The sequence below is a fragment of the Condylura cristata genome, unplaced genomic scaffold (assembly GCF_000260355.1).
Source record: "Condylura cristata isolate star-nosed mole 26May11 unplaced genomic scaffold, ConCri1.0 scaffold00011, whole genome shotgun sequence".
In the NCBI taxonomy this organism is placed as follows: domain Eukaryota; kingdom Metazoa; phylum Chordata; class Mammalia; order Eulipotyphla; family Talpidae; genus Condylura; species Condylura cristata.
In genome coordinates, this window is record NW_004567112.1 from 34,668,251 (window position 1) to 34,696,053 (window position 27,803).

The 27,803-nt window shown below is 43.1% G+C and overlaps 1 protein-coding gene across 1 annotated transcript in view; it reads right to left on the reverse strand.

The window, feature by feature from the left end:
* The window catches only part of LOC101635977 (chromosome unknown open reading frame, human C10orf11), a 911,709-nt gene that overhangs the window by 394,826 nt on the left and 489,080 nt on the right, over positions 1-27,803 (reverse strand). Inside the window, exon 3 of the mRNA XM_012723508.1 lies at positions 4,260-4,386. Within this exon, the coding sequence (XP_012578962.1) occupies positions 4,260-4,386 (127 nt within the window). The remainder of the gene's footprint in view (positions 1-4,259; positions 4,387-27,803) is intronic.

Here is a 27,803-nt window from a genome sequence, read left to right on the forward strand (position 1 = left end):
GTTACCCAGTTATATGTCAGTTGGGCTACACTATACTGTATCCCATAAGTGTGTAAAAAACACTATACCTTAAAAAATTGTACATACCTTGACTAAATGTGACACTGAGCACACGCTGTTTGAAAAATGGTACCGATAGAATTACCTGATGTGGGGCTGCCACAAACCATCCATTTGTAAAAATATACACACTCTTGAATGAGTAATAGGCAAATCACAATTAAATAAGGTATATCTGTATTCTTCACTTGCTTATACTGTGCCTTTTCAAAGATCAGAGATGTTCACATAATCCTCTAGGATAACAGTAACAGCAGAAATATTAACCGTGCCATTACTTACTTGTGTATGTACTAGAAGCTAATGTTTGTGAGATAGAGTAACTTTATAACCACCTATGGGTAGGTACTATTATTCCGCTCATTTTAAAGAGGAAACCAAAGCAAAGAGAAGTTTAATAGCTTTTCCAAGGTCATGCAATGAGCAGTAGCCTTAGAGTACAAGCCCAGGAAGTACAACTTCAATACCTCTTCTTAACTATATGTAACAGTGTCTCTAGCCAAAGGCCAAAAGAAGCCCATATCCTGAGCCCTCAGGATAATATTACAGAGTATTATGTAGACAGACTTAACTGAGTAAAGCCCAAATGGAAAACTCCAAATTTGCAAGGGAGAAACGCTGGGGTGGGGTGAATAACCATTCTACATGCCTAAAAGCAAAAGAAAAAAAGAATTCTAAACAAAACCAATGTCAAAAAAGATGATGAAATAGAACCCATTTGATATTAAGTCTCTTAATACATTTAAAATAAGATACAATTTAAAAGAGTTTCTACTTACCTTTTTAAAAAGCCAATAAGTACTGTATTCTAGAATCTTACTTTATTATAAATATGTAGTAAAGTCTTAAGAGATAGTCTTCCAAGGTCTGTGGAGTACTGTGGAGTACTATATTCTAGAATCTTACTTTATTACAAATATGTAGTAAAGTCTTAAGAGACAGCCTTCCAAGGTATGTGGAGAAACCCTTAGGAGAATGAGCCATGGCTCATCCACACTTTGTGTAGTCCCATTTTGTATTTGTTCTACAGTTGATATGTGACTGGCTTTGGCCATGAGACAGCAACACACAATGCAAACAGGACATGAAAAATACTTGCAAAATGGGGCATATGTTCTGGGAACACCCCTCCCACATGCACAAGCATGGAGTGATGTGGTTCAGTCAACAACTGCTAACAATCCAGCCATATAAATTAGGCCCAGCCCAAGCTGAGCCTCTAGATCACTATGGCTACCTGAGGAACCCAAGACAAGAGTAGTCAAAGAACTGTCCTGCTGAGCCCTGCCCAGAGAGCTGAGACATAGAATGAAAGATAAATATTAGTTCTTTCACATCACTAACTTTAAGGATGCTATTTTGCAATAAAGCTAACTGACAGAACCCAAGTAAAGCATTTCATATAATAACAAAAGCAAGTGGAACCTGGTAAGTGGAGCTGGTAGCTCACAGTTAGCTGAAAAGGCAGGCAGAGTAGTAAGTTTAGAGGAGGTATGAAACCTCACTGATTTTTATCTACCCTTCAATGGATTACTTCTGGATCATGTGTATGGAATCAGATTTTCAGGATCACAACCACAGAACAGAGGAAAGGAAGTAGACCTGCTGCATTCTGGAAACGCCAACTATCACCTTTTGTACCTACTCATCATACTTTGCAGCAGCACAGTGGCATAACTGGACAGCTGCATAGCTACATATTGCATTTCCATTTCTGTATTTCTCAGGCCAAAATCATTACTCTCTCGGCATTACTACTACAGAGTCATGGAGTGGGAAAGGAACACTAACAAAGATAAACTCTCAGCACAATAGTGCCAAAAATCCTAGTAGTCTCTGGTGACAGCAATACTGAGAATAAACCCATCACCCAGTACAACTCAACCCTGTAAAAATGAAAATCAGGGCCCTCCCTGGTGGCACAGTGGGTTAAAGCACAGCACTAAGAAGCTAAAGCCACTTCAGCATGAGTTCGATCCCCACCCCAGGAGGTGACCACATGGCATGGCAGATCTCTCCTGACCCGCCCGCTGCTCCCCTCAGCAGTGTACTTCGCCAATCTGCCTGTTCTGCTCCCCACTCTGTCTCTGTAAGCTTCTCACCACCCTTGTACCTCTGGCCTGTACCCCAGCTCTGTATGCATAAACTTTTTTTTTAAATGAAAACCAGTGACTCTTAGAGGATGATTTGTCCAAGGCCATACAGCTAAATATGACTGCACTGACTCTTGAATCAGTCTGAGGACTTGAATACTCTAGTGTGATGGGGGGCACAGAGAAAGAGACACTGTAGTCTGAGAAACCCTATCATCCAAATTCTAATCTACTAACCCTTCTGTTCTTTACTGACTTGAGAAAATTATTAGGATAGTCAAGGAAGTCATAAGACATACTATCAACATCATCATCTTGCAATCAATCAACAGAAAACTTGGTTGACCAAAGGGTAGAAGAGAGGGGAAATTCATCAGGATTTCATTGGTAAAGACTGATATCTATTTGTTGGCCTTCTCATTCTGTTTCATTAAGTCAGTAACGGCTACAAGTAGCATATTTTACAGAATCATGAAATTACTAGCCCTATGACTGAAAACATGAATAGCAGCTAATAAATGATTTTGCAAATTATTCTTAAATATTGGCATGCATATATGTTAAACTTAATATAAGTGTCTGATTTTATTTCATACTCTAGGAGAAAATGCCCTGATCACTTTTTTCTATTTCTTTTTATTATTATTATATTAGTATATTTATACATATTTTTGTGCATTTTTCCATCTCAGTTGCAATCCCCTTGGGTTTCCCATCACCAAATCACCCAAGTGCCATCACCATAGTCCAGTGCATTTCCCTCCCCTTGCTTTTCTATTTCCATTACATCAAGGAAGCATGAGCAAGTGATTAAACCACACCAAGTCTCAAATATTCTATCAGTAAAACAAGGTGTTTGCACTTTAGGTCTGAAGCCACACAGCAGAATGGAAAGAACATTGGACACAGGTGCAGCTGAGATTGAATTCAGAACTTAGACTGTTGTTAAATGTCTGGCTGTGGTCTATACTTCACCTTTTCCCTCATCGAGGTAAATGGAGAAACCATACCAGAGGGCTGGAGAAAAATGAAAAACAATATGCCTAACGTTACCCAGCACAGAGCCTGAGCCAAAAGATGGCTCAATAAGAGACAGCTTGCGTGATAACACACATTTGCAAAGGTGTGAGTTTATACACTGAGAACACAGCCGGTGTTGTACATGGTTACCTCAATAACTGTAATTGAAAAATTAAAAATAAAGATAAAAGACAGTAAATGGTAATGATTCACTCATTCATCCCACATTTACTAAACCTCAGTGCCGCATCAGGCTGCAATTCTAGTTGTTGTGAAGAATACAGAAATCATCACAATTCACAAGTTCCCCGCCACATACAACCCTTACTGTGAGGGCATGGAAAAGCACAACTCAGAGGAGAGGGGCTGTCTGCTGCATAAAGATTTGATCCCATTATCAGCTTACTACAGATTCCAGGTGACTGGTCCATCCCAGTCCTGGCTGGCTGGGTCCTCAAAGACTTAAGGAGTGCACAAATATTTGAACGGTTCTCCTAGGCGGCCCTCGTTACCCAGTCAAGTAAACACACATAGGGCAGAGGCAGGCCTGAGCATGACACTTATCTTGCACCATAGCCTCCTCTCCACTTCTCCTTTGCCTGAACTGTTTCCTAAGTCTTGGCAGCGCCTTCCAGAACCCTCCACGAAGGCAGAGTGCTTACCCGCATTACCCGCTAATTCCCACCAGAGGTCGCCCTCCCACACAAGCCCAAGCAAAGAGAACCCAGCTTTGCCTTCTCAGCAGCAGTGACATTATTTTCTTTCTCTATTTTTATCTATTAAAAAGATTTCTTCACAGCCATAACTTAGATCTCTACACTAAAATGGAGCAACAGGAAGATATAATGGTGCATTTCATTTATGAATGACCTATAATAAATTACTCTGAAGTGTCCCGAGTGCCAGAAGACAGAACGCTTTGTCTGCCCATAGACTGTATTTCACATACTTTAATTTAGCTGACACATAAAACTCATTTGACATTTCACAGGTATTTGTATGGGGCGGGGAGGGAAGGGGGTATGCGGGAGGGGACCACTGCGGGGCTGGGCGGGGAGTGGGGGCAGCCAGCAGAGCCAAGGATATTTGGTTCTTGTTGAGGGTTAAGGTATGGAGCCTGGGTAGCCCTGGCAACACGAGGTCGTTCCCCAGCAGATTGTTGTCCAAGATGAGTTCCTCCAGGCTCCCGAAAGCGCTCAGTCCTTCCAGTGACCTGCAATGACAAAGGCAACAGGAAAAATGATCCTGCACTAAATCAGGGAGGCCATTATGAGCCGAAATAAATATTTTAACCTTCCCTTTCAGGACTGGGAATAGTTTGGGCTTGGTGCCTGTCAGCAAAGTGAATGACAAGAATTAGTAGCAGGAGCCAGGGCGGGGGCGGAGGGGGAGAAGGGGCCGCTGGCACTCACCGCATCCTTCACGCATTGCCAACATGAAGGATGAGGGTCACTTAGTGAGTAGCCAGGATCCAAAACAAAGGGCTTCAGATACGGCCTGCGGGATAAATTTGTCAATGTCTTGTGCCTTCAGGCACCCAGCCTCGGCTGACCCTAACCTCCATTCCCAAGATAAATAACTCTGTCACAGTTCACCTTCATTCCCTGGACACAAATTTAAGTTGTCATCCATCATTCCTGCCCAGAAATATCATACCCCTCTTACAATAATAAATATAACTTCAAGTATCATTTCTTAGCGGTTCTCCTCTGCACAGCCATAGGAAGCAGCAAGGAAAGCTTTCTTTCTCTATGTTCTCTGCCTTTGACTTTTTCCTCCTCCCTTTTTTTTTTTTTCTGTACTAATCACTTAATTTGCTTTTGCCCAGTGCCGAGGCTGCCCCAAAAGGAAGGCATTTGCGGAAGAAAATAATCTCTCCAGCCTGAAAGGGCTGTTTCTTTTTTCTTTCAAGATTTCTTATTCTTTGATTTTGTTTTGGGCTTTGTTTTTGTTGGGTGGGGGGTGGACGCTAGGGAAGAGGTTGGGGACTTTCTACTTTGAGACTCCTGGTTTCAAGTTACCGTTTTAATTTATGAAAAGTGATTTCTCCCTTCTTTTTCAAAGAAGTGTCCAGTGCAGCAATGTAAGATGTCGAAACAGTAAGTTAACAGGCACCTGAAAGAATTAAGTACCCAGCTTACGGGGGGAAGTACCAGAAAGGGAAAAAGAGCCCTGTGTATACACTTAACTGCAAGTTAACTCTTAATGTCCTGGGCACAAGAACCTTGCCAGTGGCAGACAGGAGGTGCAGTTGTGTGCTCACCCCCACGCACACAGACCTTCATTAAAGAAAGCCTCCGGTGGAGGCACAGACACAGAGAGAGACACTTACTCCCAGCCCATTCACCTGCCAGACCCCAGAGCTGTGCTGAGCTTGCACAGGCTGACAGCTGAGCTACGACATCGATCAGAGGGTGGACTCGCATGGGATCGCCTGGCTATTCTATAAAATGTGAGGAATCGGGGAGATGGCGTCCATACTATTTATTCATTTACTGATAGCACTCCCATTACAGACCCGCCTGCCTGCGTGGGCAATGTCTGCGCATCTGGCGTGCATGTGAACTTAGCACCAGAGCTTTCTGGAGCATCTATATCTCCCTGTGGGAAGTCTGACAAGAGGACTTCAAACAGGATGTTATTGCTTGGGAGGTGTAATGTGCCTGGTGAATAAGTCATTAGGACTCCAGGCTCCGCTGGGCACACAGGCAGCACTAGAGGCGAGGCCCACGCCCCCCCAGAGCCCAGCACCCAGACCACACTTGCTCCCAGAGCCAATGCTACCTGCTTCTCAGCAGGAGGACGATGCCCTTGGGGTTTAGGGTGTTTCATTTCTTCCTCCTCTCTCTTCATGTTTCAGGTACTTCAAAATACCACCTCAACACTCACAGCCAGGAAAGTGTGGGATTTTCCTTCAGCACCACTATGGACGTAAGCTGTGAATTTGGGCACATAATTTGTTAGCCCTTCAGAACTCCTTGTTCTAGGATGCTTCAGGCTTGTAGGATCTTGTGGAGAAGAAGTGAAAGAAGACTAACAAGTTACTAGCAAGTACTGGTTTCTTTCTTTTCCTTCCTTCTTTCTTTCATTTATCTTCCTGGGATCCCTGATCTTCGACGGCGCTGGGGAAGAGACTTCAGGAGGCAGGCTTAGGATGCAGAAGTGGGGGCAAGTCAACGAGTGTGCAAATGTCAGTCCACTTCAGCATGACAACTTTGAACTTCCCCAACTCCTTCCCTTCATGAGAGTTAATGAGTGATGATCCAAAAGTGCTTTTCAGGACTGAGCACTATACACTGCAAGGACAACTGAGGCTACCTTACGGGTGGCTAGTAAATCCTTTATGCACAAACATCGGTTGGATTCTAGTCAAAGGCAACATCCAAATACACTGTGTTCCTAAGATATATTATGCACATGTAATACTCTCACCTTGCAGATCTATTAATGATTGGCCACTGGCAAGCAGGAGGAAGCTTCCTTCCAAGAGTGCTCCAGGGAATAAAATGACATGGTATGAAGAGGGACAAAGTCTCAAGCCAGTGGAACACTGCAGGATGTGCCTGCAGAGTGTTGCTCTTGGGAATGGGGACGAACTCAATTCAGGGAGTGAGGATGCAGAGAGAAGCTGGGACGCTCAGGCTCAAAACGCCTGACCCCTCTCTGGTTTTGAGATCCTTTTTGCCATGTAATGTTATGAGATGCTTAGTTTCCTGGGGAGCCACTGATTAATAAATCCCAACCTTCATGCCACTAGTATGGGGTATGCTGTTGATTTAATCAGCTGGATTCAGAGTGAAGGGGCTAGGGACAGGAGACAAAGAGCCTAGTAAAAGGCAAAACAAAATGGGAGAGGAGATACCACTCCCCTAAGATGCCTGCAAATGTGTATGTGATGTTAACTAAATTGACAAGACAAGGGGGAAAAAAAATGGCTTCAAGGATCCATACAGATCTACGCTATTTAATGGAACTGTGATGGTAGTGACAGGGACAAGATGGTGGGACTGCCATTTCTCTGCTATAACCCTTTGTGTGGACTGTGGAATGGAGAGCTATGCCCCCAGATCACAGAGCCCAGGTGGCCAAGGAGAACGTCCCTCTGAGGCCACAAACCTGCTTGCTAGCCAGTGGATGTGCATGATGCAGAGTTGGGCTGGGAAGATAAGGCAGACACTTCTGCCAAGGTCAGCTGCCGGAAGGTAAAGCTTCTTTGGCTACCAAGGGGCAGCCAGCTGGAGAGAGGACTTCTCAGCCCAGTAAACAGACACCAAGGGCAGACAGGGAGAGCCAGTTTGCAGTCCGATCTGGGGCAGGTGGTTTGCTCTGGAAACCTAATCAGCACCTCAGAAGCACACTGCTGACTGCCTGCCTCCTGCCCCACCAGCAGGGAAGCTGCCCATTATCTCACCCACAGGTGCCCTTGGTTGGTTACCTTTGCTGCAGGGTTCCAGCTGGGCTCTCCCAGGAGTCCATGTGGTTGTCTGGAGAGGCCCAGTGCCTTTTTCAAAGTCATATCAAAATGACAAAACATCACAAAGCATTCAGCTCCAGTGGATTCAAACAGAGAGAACTCCTAAGTTTCCACTGTAATTAACCCTATCCTCGTTAAGATAATTATGATCAAGCTTCCTGTCACAGTTAATATCCCAGCATCATTGCCCATGGCTCACACTCTGCCCTCATTAGCTTATAAAAACAGCGACACTAAACAGGCCTTTGCTGCTTGGCCCAAGCTAAGCCAATGGCTGTGAGCCGCTATGGAGGGATCTCCCTTGGTAGGGCAGCAGGCCTCACAAGGGGACTGCCCCCCGAGCCCATTTTCTTCAGCTCCTGAGTAGCAAACACTGAGTAACCCTCATCTTCTCCCTGAAAGTTACCTGCTCCGAAAATGGGGAAAGATAAGGGCCAGGGTAGGATAAATCTGATAGGTTTGAGAAGAGAAGTTACTAACTCACAGCCATCGCTCACCGCCTCTTATGTAGCAAAAGAACAGTGAGAAAAGTCACCAGAAGACACCTCCATGCCTCCATGCCTCCCTGTGCAAGAACTCCCAATCTTACCCCCAGGATCTAGGCTGTGATAATAAATGAGACATCTTTTTCACAAGCTCCCAGCCTATACCAGCGATGACACTCAGATATGTAAGAGTGGCAGGAAACACGTGGAGACAAAGGTCCACAGATTCGAACATAAGTGGATCTCTGTGGAAGCACAGCTGGTTTCAAAGCCAGGACCAAAGGCTGGGATGTCCACTCAGATCTTGACTTATTTACTCTACTGTATCTATGTAAATATCTGTATTTTTAACAGAGAAAATTGAGAGGCCAGGGTAATCCTAGAGAACCTACCTAGCAGATAACTGTTATTGACCTCACTTGGTGGTCTCGTGGACTTACAAGGAGTGTCCATTGCCTGCTCCATAATGGTCTTTCTGGATGGTTTCCCTCTGCCCAGCCACCAACAAAAAGGGATCTCCATATAACCTCTTTAATACCTGGAAAATTGTCAAATGCCCAAGGGCTTGATCTCTCCTTGCCAATTGACTACTCCTTTGCCACAAAGCTGTGAGTTACTAAGAAAAGATGCCAATAGAATACCAAAGTTAGGAAAGAAAGCTGGCCTTGGGATGACTAAACAGAGGCTAGAAGGGCAACCCCAAAATCTGTATTCTCATAGAGAACATAGAGCTATGGTCATTTATCTGAGAACAGTCAGCAGACAGCAGCGATATCCAGTGAGTCTGTACTGGTAGTTATTAAAATATCTGGACAGTTGGTAAAGAACCACAGCTCTGAATACCTCCAGGCCCTTCTCTGTTACCCTGAGTCTCAGGCATGTCCACAATTCAGCAACAAAGTGCTGGCTGCCCATCACAGTCCAGTATGGGATCCTGCTCAAGTCAGGACTTTCTGATTGACCAGGGAAGATGTCAAATAATTTAAACAGTACTGTGTGCCTGTCTTACTCCATCACACCAAATGCAGTGCCTGGAACACAAGCAGGTCCTGGGAAATGTCTGCAAAATAACTGACCACAGAAGCTGTGCCCCAGGACAGAATAGGCAACACAGAGCTATCAATGGGAATGAAGGAAGAAAGTAAAGAATTGGAGGATTTGTCAAACGAACAAACAAAAGGCTGTTGGCACCACATCTTTAGACCATATTAAGCATTTTTAGAAAGGCTATTAACATAACACCATGAGAGTCTTTGTTTATGCCTTATTTAAATGACTATATACATATAACCAAACAGTACATATACTACACAGAATATATTATTGCACATAGCATTGTGTGTACAGCTGTCTCTATATAGTATCTGAAGGATGACAGCATCTTTAAAATACAGAAGAACATGATAGAGTTTCTGGCTATGTAATAGAGTGTATACTCACACGATGGGGGAACAGCATATCACATGGAATGCCAAATTATCACCAAAGCCTTATTGAGTTTCTGTGATGGTAAATGATCCCTGCACTGCAGAGAATAAAGTTCAATGCTGGCACCTTGTGCCATCAAAAATCAGAAAACTATCAACTATTTTATCCCTATAAAATGAATAAAGAAATAGAAGCCTAATGGGTAACTGCATATCTAGAAATTTGTAAAAGGAACTAAAATTCTCCAAACTTCAGATTCATAAATTTCTAAATTCACTTACACGAATCTTTCTGGCCAGATTGTACCTCTGAAAAGTAGGTAATCACTGGCTTTAGAACAATCTATACCATATATCATGCTCTGTCTTCACTTTTGCTTCCAAGAAGCTCAGAGCTAAATGGTCAACCACCTATTAGTACCTCATAGTCACTAATCTACTTTCATATTTCACTGCCAAGGCTTATGATATTTTTTAACAGTTTTGATATTTAATTATCTCTCTATTAAGTTTTCATTTAATTGGTTATAATAAGTTAACCCAAATCCTCTGTAGAAAACACAGGATACATATCAATTCAGTACAGTGTACATTCTCAAGCAGGCAGTGTCTGTGCATTAAGGACACATTCTGTGAGATCAGCTACTAATGTGGACACTTGAGTAGGAATACAGATTTATGTTATATTTAGGTTCCAAAACAGCCTTGGAAAAGCTTCCAGGAATATTCTGATGTCAGGAGAACAAAAAGTGGGCAAGAATCTGACAAAACTAGGCAGAGCCATAACTAGTCAAAAAATATGGGACTTCTCTGGTGGCACAGGTGTTCAAATCTCAATGCTATCAAGCTAGCCACCAGTCACTGATGCCTGAGTTCAATGCCGCAAGCCAGGGAGCTGACCCGCATGGTGCAGCAGAACTCCCCTGTCTCACTTGCTGCTTCAGATTTTTTGGAGTTACAGTATGACCAGAAATTCGTGTAAATGGATTTATAAATGTATGAATCCAAAGTTTGAAGAATCTTACTTCCTTTTTCAAATTACTAGATATGCAGTTACCCATTTTTAGGCTTCTAGTTACTTACTCATTCTTTAGAGATAATACTGTTTTACCTGTTCTGCTTCTGACTCTGTCTCTGATGAATCCTCTCACCCCCCTCCCACACCTCTGGTCTACACCCTAGTTCTTTTATGTCTAAATACAATATATATATATATATATATATATATATATATATATATATATATATAACTGAAGAATAGTAATTAATTGTTCAGCTTGCTTTAAGGGAAGGTTCTGGGCATTTTGATCCTGATGTTTGCCAGCAATTTGGTTAAGGATGTGCTAATCACACTGATGGAGGCCAAGGTCCAAGAAAGAAATTCAGCAGCAAGCAGTGGACTCAAAATGATCCTGTTTGGAATCAAGTCATTGTTTCAAACTAAAACTAACAAGATGAAATTTCACATTATTTAAGGTAAAGATCTAATTATCAAGTTCAATTACTCAAAAATATTCATTAAATAAATTAAAGAAAAATGAAAATTGGGGAAAATATTTGCAATTTTTCCGATAGTCTGAGGTTTAACACCCTTTATATTCAAAGAACCTTTGATAATCGTTAACAAAAAGTTGACAGCTCTACAAGAAAAATAACCAAGAGATTTGAACAGAAATATGCAAAGGATGCAAATAATCAACCATAGAAATGTGGCAAGATTCTCAGCTTCATTGGGAATACTTTTCCTCTAGCAATTGTAACAAATTATACAGTAATATCAAAGAAGTATGCATGGTTTAAACACAACATATTATTTTTAGTAATACTGTAAACAAATCTAAATAAATGACCAGTCATGGAGGAATGATTAAACTCAATATAGTTATAAAATGAAGTGACATGAAGCAATTAAATACTGTAGACAGATAACTACAGATATATAGCTATTTAAGCATCAAAAATTAAGTTGTAACACATACAGTACCTACACTGATCTCTCATGCATATGAAGCAGAAGTCACCCATTCACCACACAACTTTTAATTATACCAGGTTTTCCACATTGATGGTTGAGTCATTAGTCTTTGTTAGAGATTTCTAGTTTGTAAACTGCTGTTAATACACAATCTTACACAAAGTAACATTATGCTAAGTATGTAGACACATATACTTCAACATATGTGAGACCCTTCTATATTAACCTATGCACTAATCTACACAGATATATTTAGAATAAAAGTTTTTTCAGTTCATTTATAATTTTTCACTAGTTACCTGATATATCATGAGTAATTTTCTTTTTTTGTTTCAGGAAGCAGAAAACAAAAAGCGATAGAGAAAATTACAAAAGTTCGTAAGAAAGGACTTGAATCACTTATTTTTAAATGCACAAAGAGCTGTTTACCAAAATATTGAGCTGCCTGATGAATCACTATTTGTACTTGATCAAAGACTAGAGTCATGGAGAGTGTTGAGAGGGAATTTCTGCAAAGGCTAGATTTACTGACTTTTGATATTTTATCTCGATGCTGTGCATCTGATCTGAGCTCCTTCCCCTACAAGCAGTTGACGGGGGCAAGCTGTTCAGAGTCACTTCTTCCCTGCCCAACAGTCCTTATGACTCAGCATGGTGGAAAGAGAGCAACAGAGGAGTTCCAGCTCTGTCATTTCCTACCGCATTGAACTCTGTGTCTTATTTCAATCCTTTAGCAGAGGTGGTACAATCCTTTAGCTCTTGGATCTTCTCTACCCGTGCGGAAAGTCCCAGAATTAAAAGGCACATGTCAACACTCTCGCCTCTGAGGACCTGTTAGCCCCATGTCTGAGCTACCTCTCGATTTGTGTGAAATGTGTCCTGTTATGTTCTGTCCCAGATTCACAAACTTTAAATCCTGGAAGAATTCTAGGGTGTTCCTTTCTCCACTTCATAGAAGACAGCTAATACACAGAGAGTAAAGCAGTTTACCTGAGTTCACACCTAGTAATACAGTCATGTTGACAAACTTTGAGCACATCACACTGGGGTCCCACCCACTATCCTAATATTTAATAATTTCTAATTGTAGTCCAGAGATGGAAGTTCGCACTTATTACTTCCTTTATTCAAATTTGTTTATAATTTTCATTCAGCTCTTCATTATATTTCCTCATTTATAATGATGAATCTAGTTTTCAGATTCTTTCGTCTTTCAATCTATACTCACATTTTCCTATAACAATGCCCTGAAGAACTAGTGCTTACTTTTCATTTATTTTTAATTTAATAAATGAAATTAACCACTGGTAAATTCCCCTTGGCATGTATCTCTATACCTTATTCATCTCCCCCCCCCCACACACACACACACACATAAAATGCGTTGACTGGCAACTCTATACCTAGTACTTTGCTAATCTCTGGGACAACAAAGATGACTGTGACATGGTTCCCTATTGTTAAATAGCATCAATATATAGAGACAGGAAAGCAGTAGCAGATAATATAGAGTAGTAACTTAGACTTGTAAATATGTTAGTTACCCTGAGAGGATGAGAGTTAAACAAGAGGATATGGCTTGAGCTGTTTCAATCTCAATCCAACTGAACTATAATCTTTCGATTATCTATGCATGCTTTATGTCACATTGGCTCAGGAACAAGAGAAGAATTAACTTGATCCTGGCTCTCAAGCAACTGACATTCCAGAAAGACTTACTTAACCCAGACATTATGCATGTAGTGTTCACTAACGACACAACAAGTCTCTAGCAAGCAACACAGCTGAGGACATGAAAGACACAGATCGTGGCATCTGTTCTCAATGGGCTTGTAACATCGATGGCAAGGGAGAAAGAAGTTGGACTTCAAATAAGAAGAGACTCTAGAGTATAGCATAGTATTAAGTGGTGTAGGCAAAACAGGCCCACACCATAAGTAGAGGGGAAAGAAACAAACACCATCTTGGACCCATCTCCCATTTTGTCCTAAAGTTTTATCCCAAGTGAGTCCCAAACACAGAAAGAGGAGACAGAACCCTCCCTGTGAACATAGTCTATGCCTCCACACCTTTCCCCCACCATTATACCCATCTGGCTGCCTCCTTTGCTCTCAGAGAATCATCCCTGAATTTCCCCCACCTTGGTGGGACAAGGCTAGAGCCTGGACTTTGAATGTGTCTCTAAAATTATTTTGATTCACGGCTTGAGATTTTACAAAACCACACATGCACATGGAGACGGTGGCCTCAGGATCTTGTTTGTTTTTAAGAGTCTAAAGAGTGAGTTTGTTTGGCGGGTTCTATAAATGGAGGTTTTCTTTACCGGGGAGATGTTAGGGAGCGGACATGGTGTACTGCAGCTGCGGTATGTGTGCCCGTCGCCATGGGGTGGACTCCAGCGCCTGCCGGGGGAGGCTCCCACAGTCACTGGGCAAACAGATGTTGGGCCAAGAACACAGCTCTTCAACCTCATGAACTGTTTGCTTGAAAGATAACAGTGTCTCTTCCACATGAGCTTTTCACCACCCTCCATAAAGGGAATCTTTAATTCAACAGATGGTGTCTACTCATTGCAAATCAACCAGAAAAGGAGACATTTACATGGCTGTGCCTCAAGGCCCTAGGGACCCAAGAAGGGCCCTAATCAAACACTTTCCCAAAGACCAGCTCCCCATGGGCAGGGCCTCTCCTGGATCAGAAACAGGCCAGGAAAACCAACAAGAATGTGCCAAATGCTGATTCTATGAGGTCCCAGTTGGCAGGGAAAAAGGTGAAAACATGTTTTCTGTCCCAGACTACAAGATTGCTTTATAGCTCCTGCAGTAGAGAAGGCCCTGGGAGATAAGGTGCCCTCCAAAATGGCTTGCTCTCGGAACCCCTTTCCTCCTCCTAATGCAGCACTAACCCTGTGTTTTGCAAAACTTTTCAAAGAACAACTTTGTCAGGTTTGCTTTCTACTTCATATAATGGTATATTCTGGGTGTCAAGGATCAACTTCAAAATACTAACAGTGATTGGGACACAAAGTCAAAAGGAGAGAGCAATTTGCATCAGTGTGCAATGTGATACACCAAGATTTTCCCTAGAGCTTGTTTGCTCTCATCTGCCTCTCTGGTATTTGATGGCTGCTCTCAGGGACAGGACATTTTAGTGGTGTTTTCAGAAGGAATTTTTTGCCCTAATGGGGACTATATTGTCAACTAGGTAAAGCCAAACACAAATGCAGTAAGTGAACACACCAAGAGAGACAATGGTTTTGGGACATGAGTTCTATGTTCATGTCCTGGATAGGCTATGAGACCTTTGGGGAAATAATGGTCACTTTCTGATCTCCTTCACTGGCAGGACCTGTGCACTCTGCAGGTTCTGAAATGTGGATGATATAAGATGAGCTATGTGCGAACAAAGTCAGATGAATATAAAGACTGTAGATATCTAAAAGTTGGTCTCTGAAAACTTCTGTTTTCAATGTGCTTATTTCATTTTTCAGAAGAGTCTGTGACCTGTGAAAAGAAGCATAGCTAAACCCTCCAAACAGATAATAAGATGAATGTAGAATCACCTGAAAACATGGAAGAATGGCAGCTTGGAAAATCTATCCTAAGAATGAGCAGGCATGTAGTGAGTGACACAGTCACTACATGCCTGCAATGCTTCAATCAAGTCCATGTCCCCTCTTGGGGGCTCCCTTTATTTTTTGGTAAAATGGGGAAGCTAGACTCCATTACTTTAGAGGTCTCTTTCCTTTCTAATATTCTGTGCTCAACGGCAGGAGAAAAAAAAAAGTTTTATTGTTGCCTTAATCAAGACACTATTTGTAAAAAGTTCAACAGAAAAGTAGCAAGTCATCCCCTAACTTCATGTGACCAAAAAGATGGGAATTGGAGATCAGGAATGGGGGAAAATTTTAAGCCTTAAATATGAAATTGGATTAATAAAAAAGAATCTGGGAGGGAAAATTTGGAGGAGGAAAAAAATCCTCCACCCCCCCTTTTTTTTTTCTTCATCTTTCATAGCATCCCACGAGGGAGTGACAGGCAAAGTGACACAGTGCTCAGAGGGCAAAAGATAAATGTTTGATGAATTGGCCATTGGTAGAGAAGTGATGGGCTTTGTATGTGCATAATGGCCATGCTGCCTTTCCATGCCGATCGTCTGCCAAGATAAGAAGCCACAATGAATGGACCTTGAGATGCCTGGGAGAAGCAGTTTTAATTTGGCTAGTTTTAATAAAATTAATTTTTGAAGAACGAAGAAAATGGCAGAAGGAAGAGGAGAACAATTTGGAGAGACCAGAAATGCTGAGAATTACAGATAGCCAGAGTGCACACTAATCACTGGTGTTTCTGTTCATCGTGCTAATTAAGTCAACAGAGATAGAAAATGTGATTTTGTTACATCTGTAAGTCATCAAAACACCTATGTGGTGTACTGGTCTCGTGCATTTAAGATGTTTTCACAGAAAGGTACCCTAATGAATCACATATTCATTTATTTATTCCTCCCTTAGTGGATACTTACAGAACATCTCTGACCCAGCCTCGGTTGAATCAGAGTCTAGGTTTCTCTACAAAATAAGGAACACTCTCCTGCTCCATGAACAACTACGATGCAAGCTGTTCTTTGCCAGCAGCCATAGTTATGCATTCTGGTAACTACCCTCACCGCTGATTTTCTACTTCCACATTTATGCCCTGACTTTGGTTGCCGGTCTTACATCTGTGTATGGCTTCGATGAGTGGACAAGATAACATACATGATGGTAACAACAGCTTGTTGAAACACCTGTATAGCTTCTACCCCCATCAGTGGCAATAGTATTATCAAAGAGGCTGATGGAGAGTCACATATCAGCCCTCAGAAAGCTCTGGCTGTGCCCATGAGTAAATTACCTTGTGGACCTTGGTTTTACCAAGTGCCACATTTGAGGTGATTTACTCTATCTTTTAACTAGCATTCACTGTGGCCTCAGATGAACCAGACACTGACAGGCACTGGGAGTACCAATATGGTTAAGATAGACTCATGTCTTCAAGGGTTTCAAGATCTCAAGAAACCCAGGCAAACACACCGGCATAACAAAATGAGCTTTTAAGTGTTTCTTCTGCCTTCAAGTGCCTTTAAAAGATCTCTAGGCTCTCTTCCGATGTATAAATATCTTAGGATTTGTGTCCTGACTCCTATTTACCTTTGATTTTTAAGGCCAAGTATTAAAATGCAAACAAGTTCAGTCACCCACACATTCTAATGGTCACCTTCCAGGAAAGCATGCATTTTCCAGGAAGTTAAGAGGAAAACTCCTCTGCAGAAGGCAACACTGAAAATAATCCCTGGCCCTGCTCTGCCTCTGTGGGCACACATTTTTCCACAACCACAAAAAGAAAGTCACTCATTATGAAACTAAAGGTTTGCACTATTGGAGAATATAAAGTTTTATGAGCAGGTCTCTCCTTCTCTCTCTGGATGTAAGTGAGAAAGTGAGTGAGAGAGAAAGCACAGAGGCCTGGCTCAGGAGTCCAGGGTGAATTATAGACTGCCGCTCAAGATTCACAGCTCTTCGTAGTAGGAGGTTAATATTCTCACATGTCATTAGGTCTGCTGGCTCTTCTGATGGCTCATTGAAGCAGGCAGCAAATTATTTCCTCATGCTGCAGAGGACAGCACACTTCAAAGCAAGGGAACTCAAGTCAGGATAGGCCTCTGGGTGGATTAATGACTTCGTATCACCAGGGGTTTTCTTTAGGTAAGTGTGGGCCTCAAGCATATTGTCAAGATAGCTTTTTGATCCATCTTGACCTGGCTTTCAAGTTAGACCTCCAGATTTTATTCCTATCACCTTCGAGAACCTTCCAAGACCCACAGAAGACTGAATAACCTGTCTAATCATTTCCTCTTCACATAAAAGCCCCCCCCCACCCCCACCGGACACACACACCTGCCGTCTGTATTACACATCTCATCCATGGCTCAAGGTGGAGTGCAAAACCCACCTCCACTGAGGAGGCTTCTTGGCCTGCCCCAAATCTGACTAACCAACTATGCCTGGACTCAATTGCCATGAGACTTCTACTTTGCCTGCTGTTGCCATCACTGGTCTATAGTGTAGGATATTTTCCCCTAGCCCTTGGTGTCTCACTCTTGTTTCCTTTGCAGATAATTCGGCTATGTGATCCCAGGCCAACGAATTAAGTCTTTATACATCTTAGTGGTGGCTAAGTACAAGGGGAAATTCTACCTACCTATACTGTAGACAGGCCCAAATCCCTACTATCCATCCCAGGAAAAAAAGGAGGGAGGCAAAAGAAACCCAGAAATGATAATGGTACAGGCTTATTTAAAATATAAGCTGGCAGATAATTTGGAAAAGATCATTTATATAAAGATAAAATTAGGAAAGAAGAATGATGAAAAGCATGAGACACAGGGAGTCACTGGAAAAAGGCAAGGTGTCCTTTCTTAGACGGGAGGCAGCCAGTAAATGCAAGAGCAACATGGTGTATATTCTCAGTTTTCTGAACACCATAGGGGTCCTATGCCTGAGGGTAGCCCTCTTTCATAGCCACCTGGCAGGGCGCCTGAGTGGGCTTGAGTGGAATTGCCAGGAGTGTAGGTGTGTACTCCTGAAAGGCCATCTTCAGACACCACACCAGGGCTCTTGAGGCAGGCAGCTGGCTCAAGGTTCAGAAAGGAATTCTGAAAGGCTATAGATAAGTATAGTTAGATGCTCAAGTGGTTTTTCCCCTTACAGTATGCAGCCTGTAGCATGAGAGAGAAAATAAACAGTTGGAACTCTTGGTAGCCCCCCACCCCCAATTCCTCCAGCCATTTCTAACCTGGATGTGCAAGACAAAGTGTGAGTGAGCTCTTGGTAAACTAGAAAACACTCAATAAATGTAAGGGCTGTCTGGCTGCCAAGTCTGTTGCTTCCCCCACCATACTTATCTTGAAATTCTCTCGTTGGGTTCCTGCCCCTCCTTTCCTAACACTCTCCTCAGGACCCCTACTCCTGAAATACCTTTACTTTCATTTATATAACATGAGCAGGGAAAACAGAAACACCCACACACATCAATATACCAAGTGTCTACACACATGCGACGCAAACACTTGAAAGGCCAGGCCAGTGACCCACACCATATACACTCTGGGCCAGACCCCAGTGATGATGTTAGAAAGTCATTCATTCAGAGATGGATACAGGGATGTTAAAATGTGAAAAAAAAAAAAAAGTGTGCATCTTAGAAATGCTGAAATACCAAAAAGACAAGTAAGACAATAGGGAGTGGTGGGGGCTGAGGGAATCAGAGTACATATCCAACCTAGCAACATCAATATTGGTATCTGAATCCAAATATTTGGTGCATGAGTAGGATCATAATTTGTCTAAACAGAGGCATTTCCCAGAGTAAAAGAGATACTATTACTAGTTAGGCCAGGAAAATATGTTTTCATTAGAATGGGTGAGGGTAAATCAAAATGGAAATTATCCTCTCCTTGAGTCAGCAAAAAGTAACCAATGGGGATAAAGTGACCACCAGAATCTAATCAGCACTAACCTTTGTAAATTACAACACCATACACTGGTTGAAGCCACTTATTACTCTATGTCTTTTAAAATCCCTAGGAGCCCAATGTCTTCCACTGGTCTCCTAATTTTTAGCAATGGCCTAGCGTTTATGCAACTATCACTTCACAATATGAAGCATCGATGTCACCTCCTGAGAGGACACAGAAAACCCCAAGAGAGATGTCTACCATCGTTTGAAGTGGCTCAGTCAGTGACTGTCCACCAGGGCCAGGTTTTTCCCTATGTGCAACATGTGGAAAAGTCTAAAGACATTTGTTATTGTCATGACTGGAATGTGTTACTGGCTTCTAGTGGATAGATGCCAGGGAGGCTGCCAATCAAGCTACAATGCACAGGACAGTCCCCAGCACAGAAACTACTGACCTAAAGTGTCACTAATCCCAAGTCTGAGAAACCCTAGCTCAGATGAAAGAGAAAGATTTTTCTTCCTTTATGGTGGGGTGAACTGGTCTCCTTCCTTCTCACGCTCACAACTGTCCTGGCAAAGTCTCCTCCACAGCTGCTGAACCAGCTAAATCCCATCTGCCCAATTCGTCATCTAGGAAGGAGCCTCCACAGTGACAAAGAAAGAGATAGCACAGCTGTCAGTCTCCGTGAGTCAAGTAATAGAACTTTCCCTGTTTCATGGGAGCAGACAAATTGACAGATGGCATAACTCTTCCCTTCTCCAACTTCACTAGAAAAGAAAGTGACAGCAAACATATCCAGTGAGTAGGAAGCTGCAGCTCTCTTTATCATTCGGAAGCCCTGAACTTCCAGACATGTGAACCCTGGGAAGATATATACATTTCTTAGGAACCCAGAGAAGCCCCAAAAGAAAATACCCTTGCAGGACAGGCTGGCCCCAGGCTTGAGGCAAATGCATTCAGACACTTGGGATTTGCCCCAGTACAACAGCCTGAGTGTAGAAAGAAGTTACCTCCCTCACTCTTAAAGGGCTCCCTTTCCCATGGGGAGGCAACAATCAGGACAGAAAATGAACTTGAAAACACCTACTCCTTCCCCTTAGACAGGAGAATCTTGAAGGTCATGGCAGATCCGGGCTGAGTACAGGGACAGAAAACAACAGGGTTTTCTCAAGACCGAAGACAGGTTTTAAGTTGCAAAGCCACACCAGAAAGATCTCTTGTATTAGTGTTCTTGGGTCTGGGGACTTAAATAATAGAAATTTGTCTCACAGAACCTGGAACCAGAAGTTAAGGTGTTGGCCAGCCAGGTTGTGCTTCCAGAAGGGTTTATTCCAGTTCTCTCTCTTGATATTCACCCCATGTTTCTGTTTGTCTCTTCACCTGGAATTCTTTTCACACCACTCATATTGGATTAGAGATCCACTCTTCTGCAGGATGATTTCATTTTATGCTTAAGTAATTATATCTTCAATAATCCTCCTCTAAATAAGGTCATTTTCTCAGGCACTGGGTTAGGACTTCAACATATGCAATGATAGAGGGAAATTCAAGCCCAGCACCTCCCTAGTGCCACCTGCTTCTGACCAGTGGGCTATGGCTCTCCATGGTGCCCAGAAAAGTGATGCCATGAGAATGAGACTCTATCAGTAGCAATTTGAGCCAGTTTCTTAGAAGTCAGGCTCATAAGTACAGTGGCATGGTCAGCCCAACCTCCTTAACCTTATTCATTTTCACTCCACTATCCACAGACTAGGCTTCCTATCTCTGACTTAATACAACCATCATTCAGAATATAAAAATGAAACACACTATCTATCCAAAGATCACCTTCCATCCATCTCCATTCCCCAAGACACAACCATGAGCATAGAGTCCAGAGACTAATGCCGCTGTGAAGTCAGTGTTCAATAAAGGTTTGTTCTTTTCCTTTCCCCTCTCTATCCCAGTGATGCCATCACAAAACAGGGATGTTGCAGAAGGAGATCCCAGCATTTATTCAGAAAGCTGTGACTCTAAAATCAAAGCGAATTGTCAAGATAATAGTGTCCCATACCTTGGTCAAAATGGGAAAAAGGTAAGTAAACAATATCTATTCTACTGACACCCAAGAAAAAACCATTTAAATGAAAATAAAACTACATATCAAAAATAAGTAAGAAAGGCAAAGTTAACAGATCAGAGTAGATTGGGGAAACGATACTGTGTGGGGACGGTCAGCACCACATTCTTGCTGAGCTATCAAACACCATGGATGGAAGTCAGAAAATCAACAACAAAAAAGTCAACATACACGTAAAGTGAAGCTCTACTGCAGTTGCTTTTATCTGAAGTATTACCCAATCACTGTATTCAAATTGTTTATAATTCTATGGAGAGACAAGATGTCGACATGTGGAAATTAAACAATGCAAGATCCAAGGAGTAACTCAAGATAACAATAGAACTGTCACAAAGCAATATATGATGATGTGCCAAATAAACAATATAGAAAATAAGTGCTACAAGAACTCAGAGGGAGCAATCACAGTAGCGTGGAAGGCCAGGCGACACTTTCAAAGGTGTGGATGCTGAGCTCCGACTGGAAAAGGCAAGCGTAAATTTTACCTCATCTCGTTAAGAAAAGGTAAAAGTGGATGATAGAAGTTTTTGAAAGGTTTTATTCTAAAATAATTAATACCTTTTTAATGAATAAAGACAGTAGTAATATCTGTTTCAGTGGTATCCCTCTTTCTTAAACGACACCAGATAAGTGGGATGCTGAATTTGATAGCCGACGATGACAAGGCTGCCACTGATTCCTCCTCTTGTAGTCACGCCCCCACAGAATCCCCTCCACTTGACCTGGGCCAGACCTAATGGCTTGCTTCTAATGAACAGAACATTACAAAGTGATGGGAACTCACTTCTGAGCTAAAGTTACAAAAACAGACTTCTGTCCTACTGGACTTTCCTCTCACACTTGCTCTGAAGACAGCTTTCCAGTATGAAGAGATGCGTGTGGTAAGACACAATGGAAGGCCACTGACCAAAAGCCAACGAGACACAGCAGCCTCAGTTCAACACCCAGTGTGCCACTGAATACAACCATGTGAACAGAGTCAGCTACAGCTCCCTTGCTGAGCTTAGAAGTGAGTGCAGCCATGTCTGGTACTCCATGACAGCCTATGAGAGGCCTTGGATTGAAACCACATCCAGACACCTGACCCGCAGTCACTGCATAATAAATAATGTTTGTTGTTTTAAGCTGTTAAGTTTTGGGGTGATTTGTTATACAGTAATAGGTAACTAATACAAATGGCAAGGTGCTGAGGCATTTATTTCTCTGCTCTGCCAACTAAGACCATTTCTATCCTCGTGATAAATGAATATGAGAATTAACTGAGATAAGGAAAACACCGGGGGGGGGGGGAATACTTGTACATAAGTCCAGGCTGCACATCAGATACTGGGTGCCAGATGCTAAACATCTGCTTGTATGACTCTGAAGTCAGACATCAGACAGGAATCACCACTCTTCTGCTAGACAATGTGAAGAGAAGTAGACACTGGGGCACTGTCTTCAGTGGCTGTGGCCAACCTGTAAGGTCAGCTGCTCGAGGTCAGGTTTCTCCTGAGTAGAACACTTAAAAGAGCCATGTCCCACAGCATGAGCAACACACTTAGACCCAGAGCCAGCAGGTTCCGCTCTACCCTGTAGGCTTCCTTCTGTGCTTATGTCCTGGGGCCAAAGGGGAGGTGTGAACACAAGGGAACAGAGTGATGGTTCATCTGTGAAACAGTGGCAGGAAAACTATGGGGACTACAATGATGTAAGATAAAAGATATAAAAACAAAACTTAGAAATGAGCCTGAGTTGATGAACGAAGAGCTCAGGATTTTCAGTCAATCTGCCAACATGGTCATCTTTGCCCTCTCCAAGCTGAGTTGCAGCTGTGGCTCACCATATTTCTGAAGTTGTATGCATGATCCCTGGAAGGGACAGCTGTAAACCAGCATCGGAAACAGGACCACTGTCCTATCTGCAAGTGCACATACACCATCTTAGTTTGCAGTCCCCAGGAGGAGACATGGAGCTAAGGATATGAGAATAAGTCATCCACTTGGAAGGTGATCACACAAAGCTTCAGAAAGTGAGATGAGAAAGGGAAGAGGCTAAAAGACACATTGTGAGGTAGGCTCCTGCTGAGGAGAAAAACTCCACTCTTCTAGGCCAGGATGGGCAAAGTTTTCATGTCAAGAGCCAGATAGTAAATATGTTAGTAGTTGTGGGCTGCATCTGTCACAATAATGCTATTCTGTGTGAAAGCCATCACAGATAACATGGAAATGACTGAGTCGCAGGAAAAAAAAAAAAAAAGGAGCAGCCAGACTGGAGGTAGAATGGGGAACAAGATGGCACCCCTTCACAATGACCTCTCAGGCAAGGGGCAAGGGAGCTGGAATGTTTGTCTACCTCCTCCTGTCAGTCACTGGTGGAGGGTTAAGCAGGTTCAGTGCCCTGAGGAAAGAACCACAGGGGCAGCTGCCTTCTGTGGGAAGTTATCCAACTGGTGAGCACAGGAATGGTGCCGGCCAAGGATTGGGGGCCTGGCACCCACAGATACATGTACCAGCCAAATCTAGTTCTAAAGGAGAATGAAAGGTGTTGACAGAAAGGAAGAGCAAAAACAGACGCCTTCTATAGAGGGTGATGTAGTTTGTCAGCAGTCCTTGCTGCCCTCCTTCCCTCTCTCTCTCTCTCTTGGACTTTTAAGGCACTGTCAATGCTGAGGAATCCAGCAGGTAGTTTTCCAATAGCTTAGGAGCAAGTTAAGTCCTAATCACATCCCAACTGCACCAAAGGCCTCATCCCCTTAAGTACATATACATACAGAGTCCTTCATCCTTAAAGAGCCCTGCCCTACAGGGCTTTTTTTTTTTTTTTTTTTTTTAACTTAAAACTGAGATTGAAATGTCATTTTTGCTGGATGGAACAAAGATTGGAAAAATCAATAGAAGGGATTGGACAGCTCTAGACCCTACCATCCCCAGCCCATCTCATTCTCACAAAAGAGGAAGAAAACCACTCTTCCTCTCCTCTACACCCCAGCTAAAGTCAAAGCAGGAAAAAAAAAATTAAATTAAATCATCTTATTATGTAATTGGGACTAGGCCCCAGGCTGCAGCAGTAAAGAAGGGATTAGGGGCAGAGCCACCTGGGCAGCCATTCTCCTGGGTCCCATTACCACCCCCCTCGTTCCTTTTTATAGCCAACAGATTAAAATGCGTGCCTAGCAATCTTTGATCTTTCACTTGCTGACACAAATCCTTTCAAGCTTCCAACATTTTCTGCTGAGGTAATTAGTACTAATTAAAAGGTTTCCAACAGTCTTTGCTGCTTTTTTTCTCCTCATGTGTATCTCCCCCTACCTCCCCCTCCCCAAAAGAAACTGCTTTTACAAGTACCTTCCATCTTGGCAACATGGGTATCCCTCACTTTCTTCTTTATCTGGCTTGGCCAGATCAAGTAGATTAGCGGCTCCATTATTCCAAATACAAAGCCAGACAACAGGTTTTACTATCACTCCTGACCTGTTGAGAGTTCACGGGGCTTATATTCAGAAACAAGCACCTTGGCTTTTATGAAAAAACAGTCCAATTATGCAGAAAAAATGCCACGCAGTATCATCTTCTGTCCAAGGAAGGACACCAGTGTCTGTCACTCGCTCCAACGTGCACATGCACACAAGGGCTGCCTCACTGCACAGACAAGTGACAGAACCCCCCCCCCATTTGGTGGGGTTACAAAACTCCATATGAGCTTTATGGGGTATTATCAAGAAATTAAAGAAAGGATCACCTTATCACCTTTCAGAGACGTGAAAGGATACATACTACCCACACAGACAGAAACACACACACACACACCCTTAGCTGTGGGTTCAAATTCCCAGTCAAACAGAACCTATAGTCTTCCGCTGGCTCTTGGCCATGGGGGTCGATGGACATGGTGGCTTTGGTGTTGTCTGGAGTTTTAAGTTCTGCCCAGGAGGGAATATAGCTCACACAGGAGCCTCTGGAGGCATCTTGGCCCAGGGTAGAGCAGCAAGCAGGACAGGAACTGTGGCCGGCAAGGACCCAGCCCCTCAAAGAAGAGGGGACACTGGTCGAGACCAAGGGCTACAGCAACCCTGGGGCCCTTCATCACCTTCTATGTAGCTAACACAAATATGAGAAGGTAGATGGTAATACAATCTCACTTAATCCCATGGAATTCCTTGCTTTCAGATGTGAAAGCTGAGACAGGATGAATGAATCTAAATGAAACAGTGAAGGCTGCTTTCAAGAGTACTTTATGACCTCATGCAGCTGTCACTGCCTCAGCCCAATGACCCCGAGGAAGCTGTGTGACCTGCTCCATGAGCCGAAGAAGGGATTGTGGATATGTGAGGTGGACATTCACGCAAGATCACACATTAGCTACCAGCTCTCACTCCCAAGTGTATCAAATGTTCCCAGAGGTGAGGAGAAGAGATGGCTAATTTTTCGACATACTTCATGCTGGCATTAAGCATTTTCAGAAGGGTGGAAGGACCCCCCACCCACCCTTTCTATGCATCCTACTAGAGCAATCTCCCCACCATTCTGTCTTAATTGTTGGGTGTTAGGTATTAAACAAGTAGAAATGATCCTTCAGAGCTACAAGACTCAGAAATTAGTCACTTCAGACACAAAGTAGACTTTGAGGATGCCTGCCTGGTTAGTGTGGGGTGCCAATAAAAAAATACATCCACTCCCTATCCCAGCTTCCTTAAAAAAAAAAAAAAAAAGCTAACACTGAAAAGTAATGGATTTAATGATCTAGAAAATCTAGACGCTGGAAACTCCAAGGGAGATCATATTAAATTAGACCAGTACAAACAAGCCAAACTAGATTTATCCTCTTGTGGTTACAGATTTTATCTACTAAACCAGGTTTTCAGGGCTAGTGTCTGTTTTCAATGAATAGAATTTTTGAATGTCAAGTCTCAGGATTCCTAGAGGAGAATAATTTTACCCCCAGGATCTCAGTTCAGCTGGGGCTGGCCATGCCCAGCTCTGCAGAGGGCCAGAGACTCAGGCTGCTCCTCTTCCTGTCACAGAAGGGGTTCAGAAGTGGGCAGGGGCAGAGATTAAGGCTAAGGGAGAAAAGATAAGTGGTTACCTTAACTCTGTCCTGAGTGAGGAAACATAAGAGGAAAAGGAATGGAAGAAAAAAGAAACTGCAGAGAATATGCTGAAATGAATGTCACCTGCTCTTAAAGAGATGTTAGGAACTAGATTAAGAGCACCCTAAATACCACTGTGGGCCTGGCATATAGGGCCATTTCTCAAGGTCCTTGCCTTCCATGAAGGCAACTTGGAATCATTTTAAGTTCCTTTTCCATAGGAAAATGACTACCATCTTGTTTCTGAAGCCAAAAGGGAGGACACCTTTGGGTGTTCAGCTCTCCTCTGCTAGGTATCTCCCCTCAGGCCAGTCAAGTGGGAAAAGGGTCCCTTGGGGGAAGGGAATGGCTGCTGTGTGCTGATTTGGGTACCTGCTAAGACATAATTATAATAGAGAGAAGGTGATTGGGCGGGGGTTTGAGGGAAGGAAATTACTTCTGAAAATTATGAAAAATACCTTGACGGCATCTCTTTGAGGCTCACATTTAGCTCTCGGGAAAGATTTCTGCCAAAGGGTGAGTTCTGACAGGAGAAAGATGAAATGAGGGGCTGGGGGAAGAGAGGGGGGCTGCAGCGAAGAGGCAGACGTCTGTCAGAACTGATGACTCGGCAGCTGAAGTCAGACTGGAATATTTACCTACCCATTCCAGGGGGCGCCTGCTGAGAAGGAACACCCCGACAGCAGCCAGTCTGGCCAGAGTGACGGCTCAGAACCACACACATAGGAGTCCATCAGGCTCTCGGACCATCAAGAGCTTCTCTGTAGTTTTGGACAATAATCCAGGGGTCTCCACCTCTGCAGACCTTCCCCAGTGCCATGCTGGGAGCTCCTGGACCCGTCAGTAAGAGCAGGGAGCATGTTCACACCCATATTCACAACCAAGTGAGGCAGGTCCAACATGTCTCAGCTAATCCCATCACTGTTCTCTCATGTCTCCCACACTGGGATTTTAAAACACTGCATTTTTTTCTTTACAAAGTCCTGCATTTAAGCAGGCTCACCAAGAGGTTATTTTCCTTACTTAATCCTAAAAGAAGTGATGAGGACTTCTAATATAGGATTTATTCTTTGTCTGACTGTAGTTTCTTTGATGGGGGCATGGCTGAGTTTAGCAGAGGGGGTGGGGGTGGACTACAAGCTGGAGGCTAGTGCAGTGGTGCACCAGAGCCACCAGAAGGGCAGCAGGAGTGAGAACCTAGCTGTGGGGGAGATGTGGTTACTGAGGGGTCTGAACTGTCAGCTCACGGCAGTAATTAAAATTGGAGCCAAAGACTCTCTTACTGTCAGTATGTTCCCTACGGAAAAGCGATCCGTATTATTGCCCTGCCAAGGGCAACCTGCCCCTGCCTCCACCTCCAGGTACACCACCATTGAGGAGAACTGGGTTCTAGAATCACTTGTGCTGGCTGCAGGATAATCTTGGGCAAGATGTGACTTGACAAGTCTGGCCATAGATGCCTCACCTGCAAAGACAAGGGAACTGAGTAAACAATGACTAAATCTTTTCCACTAAGTTTCTTACAACTCCATGCTTTTCCCTCAGATCTCTCAACTTGAGAATTCAGCAGTAGAAAGAAGTTCTG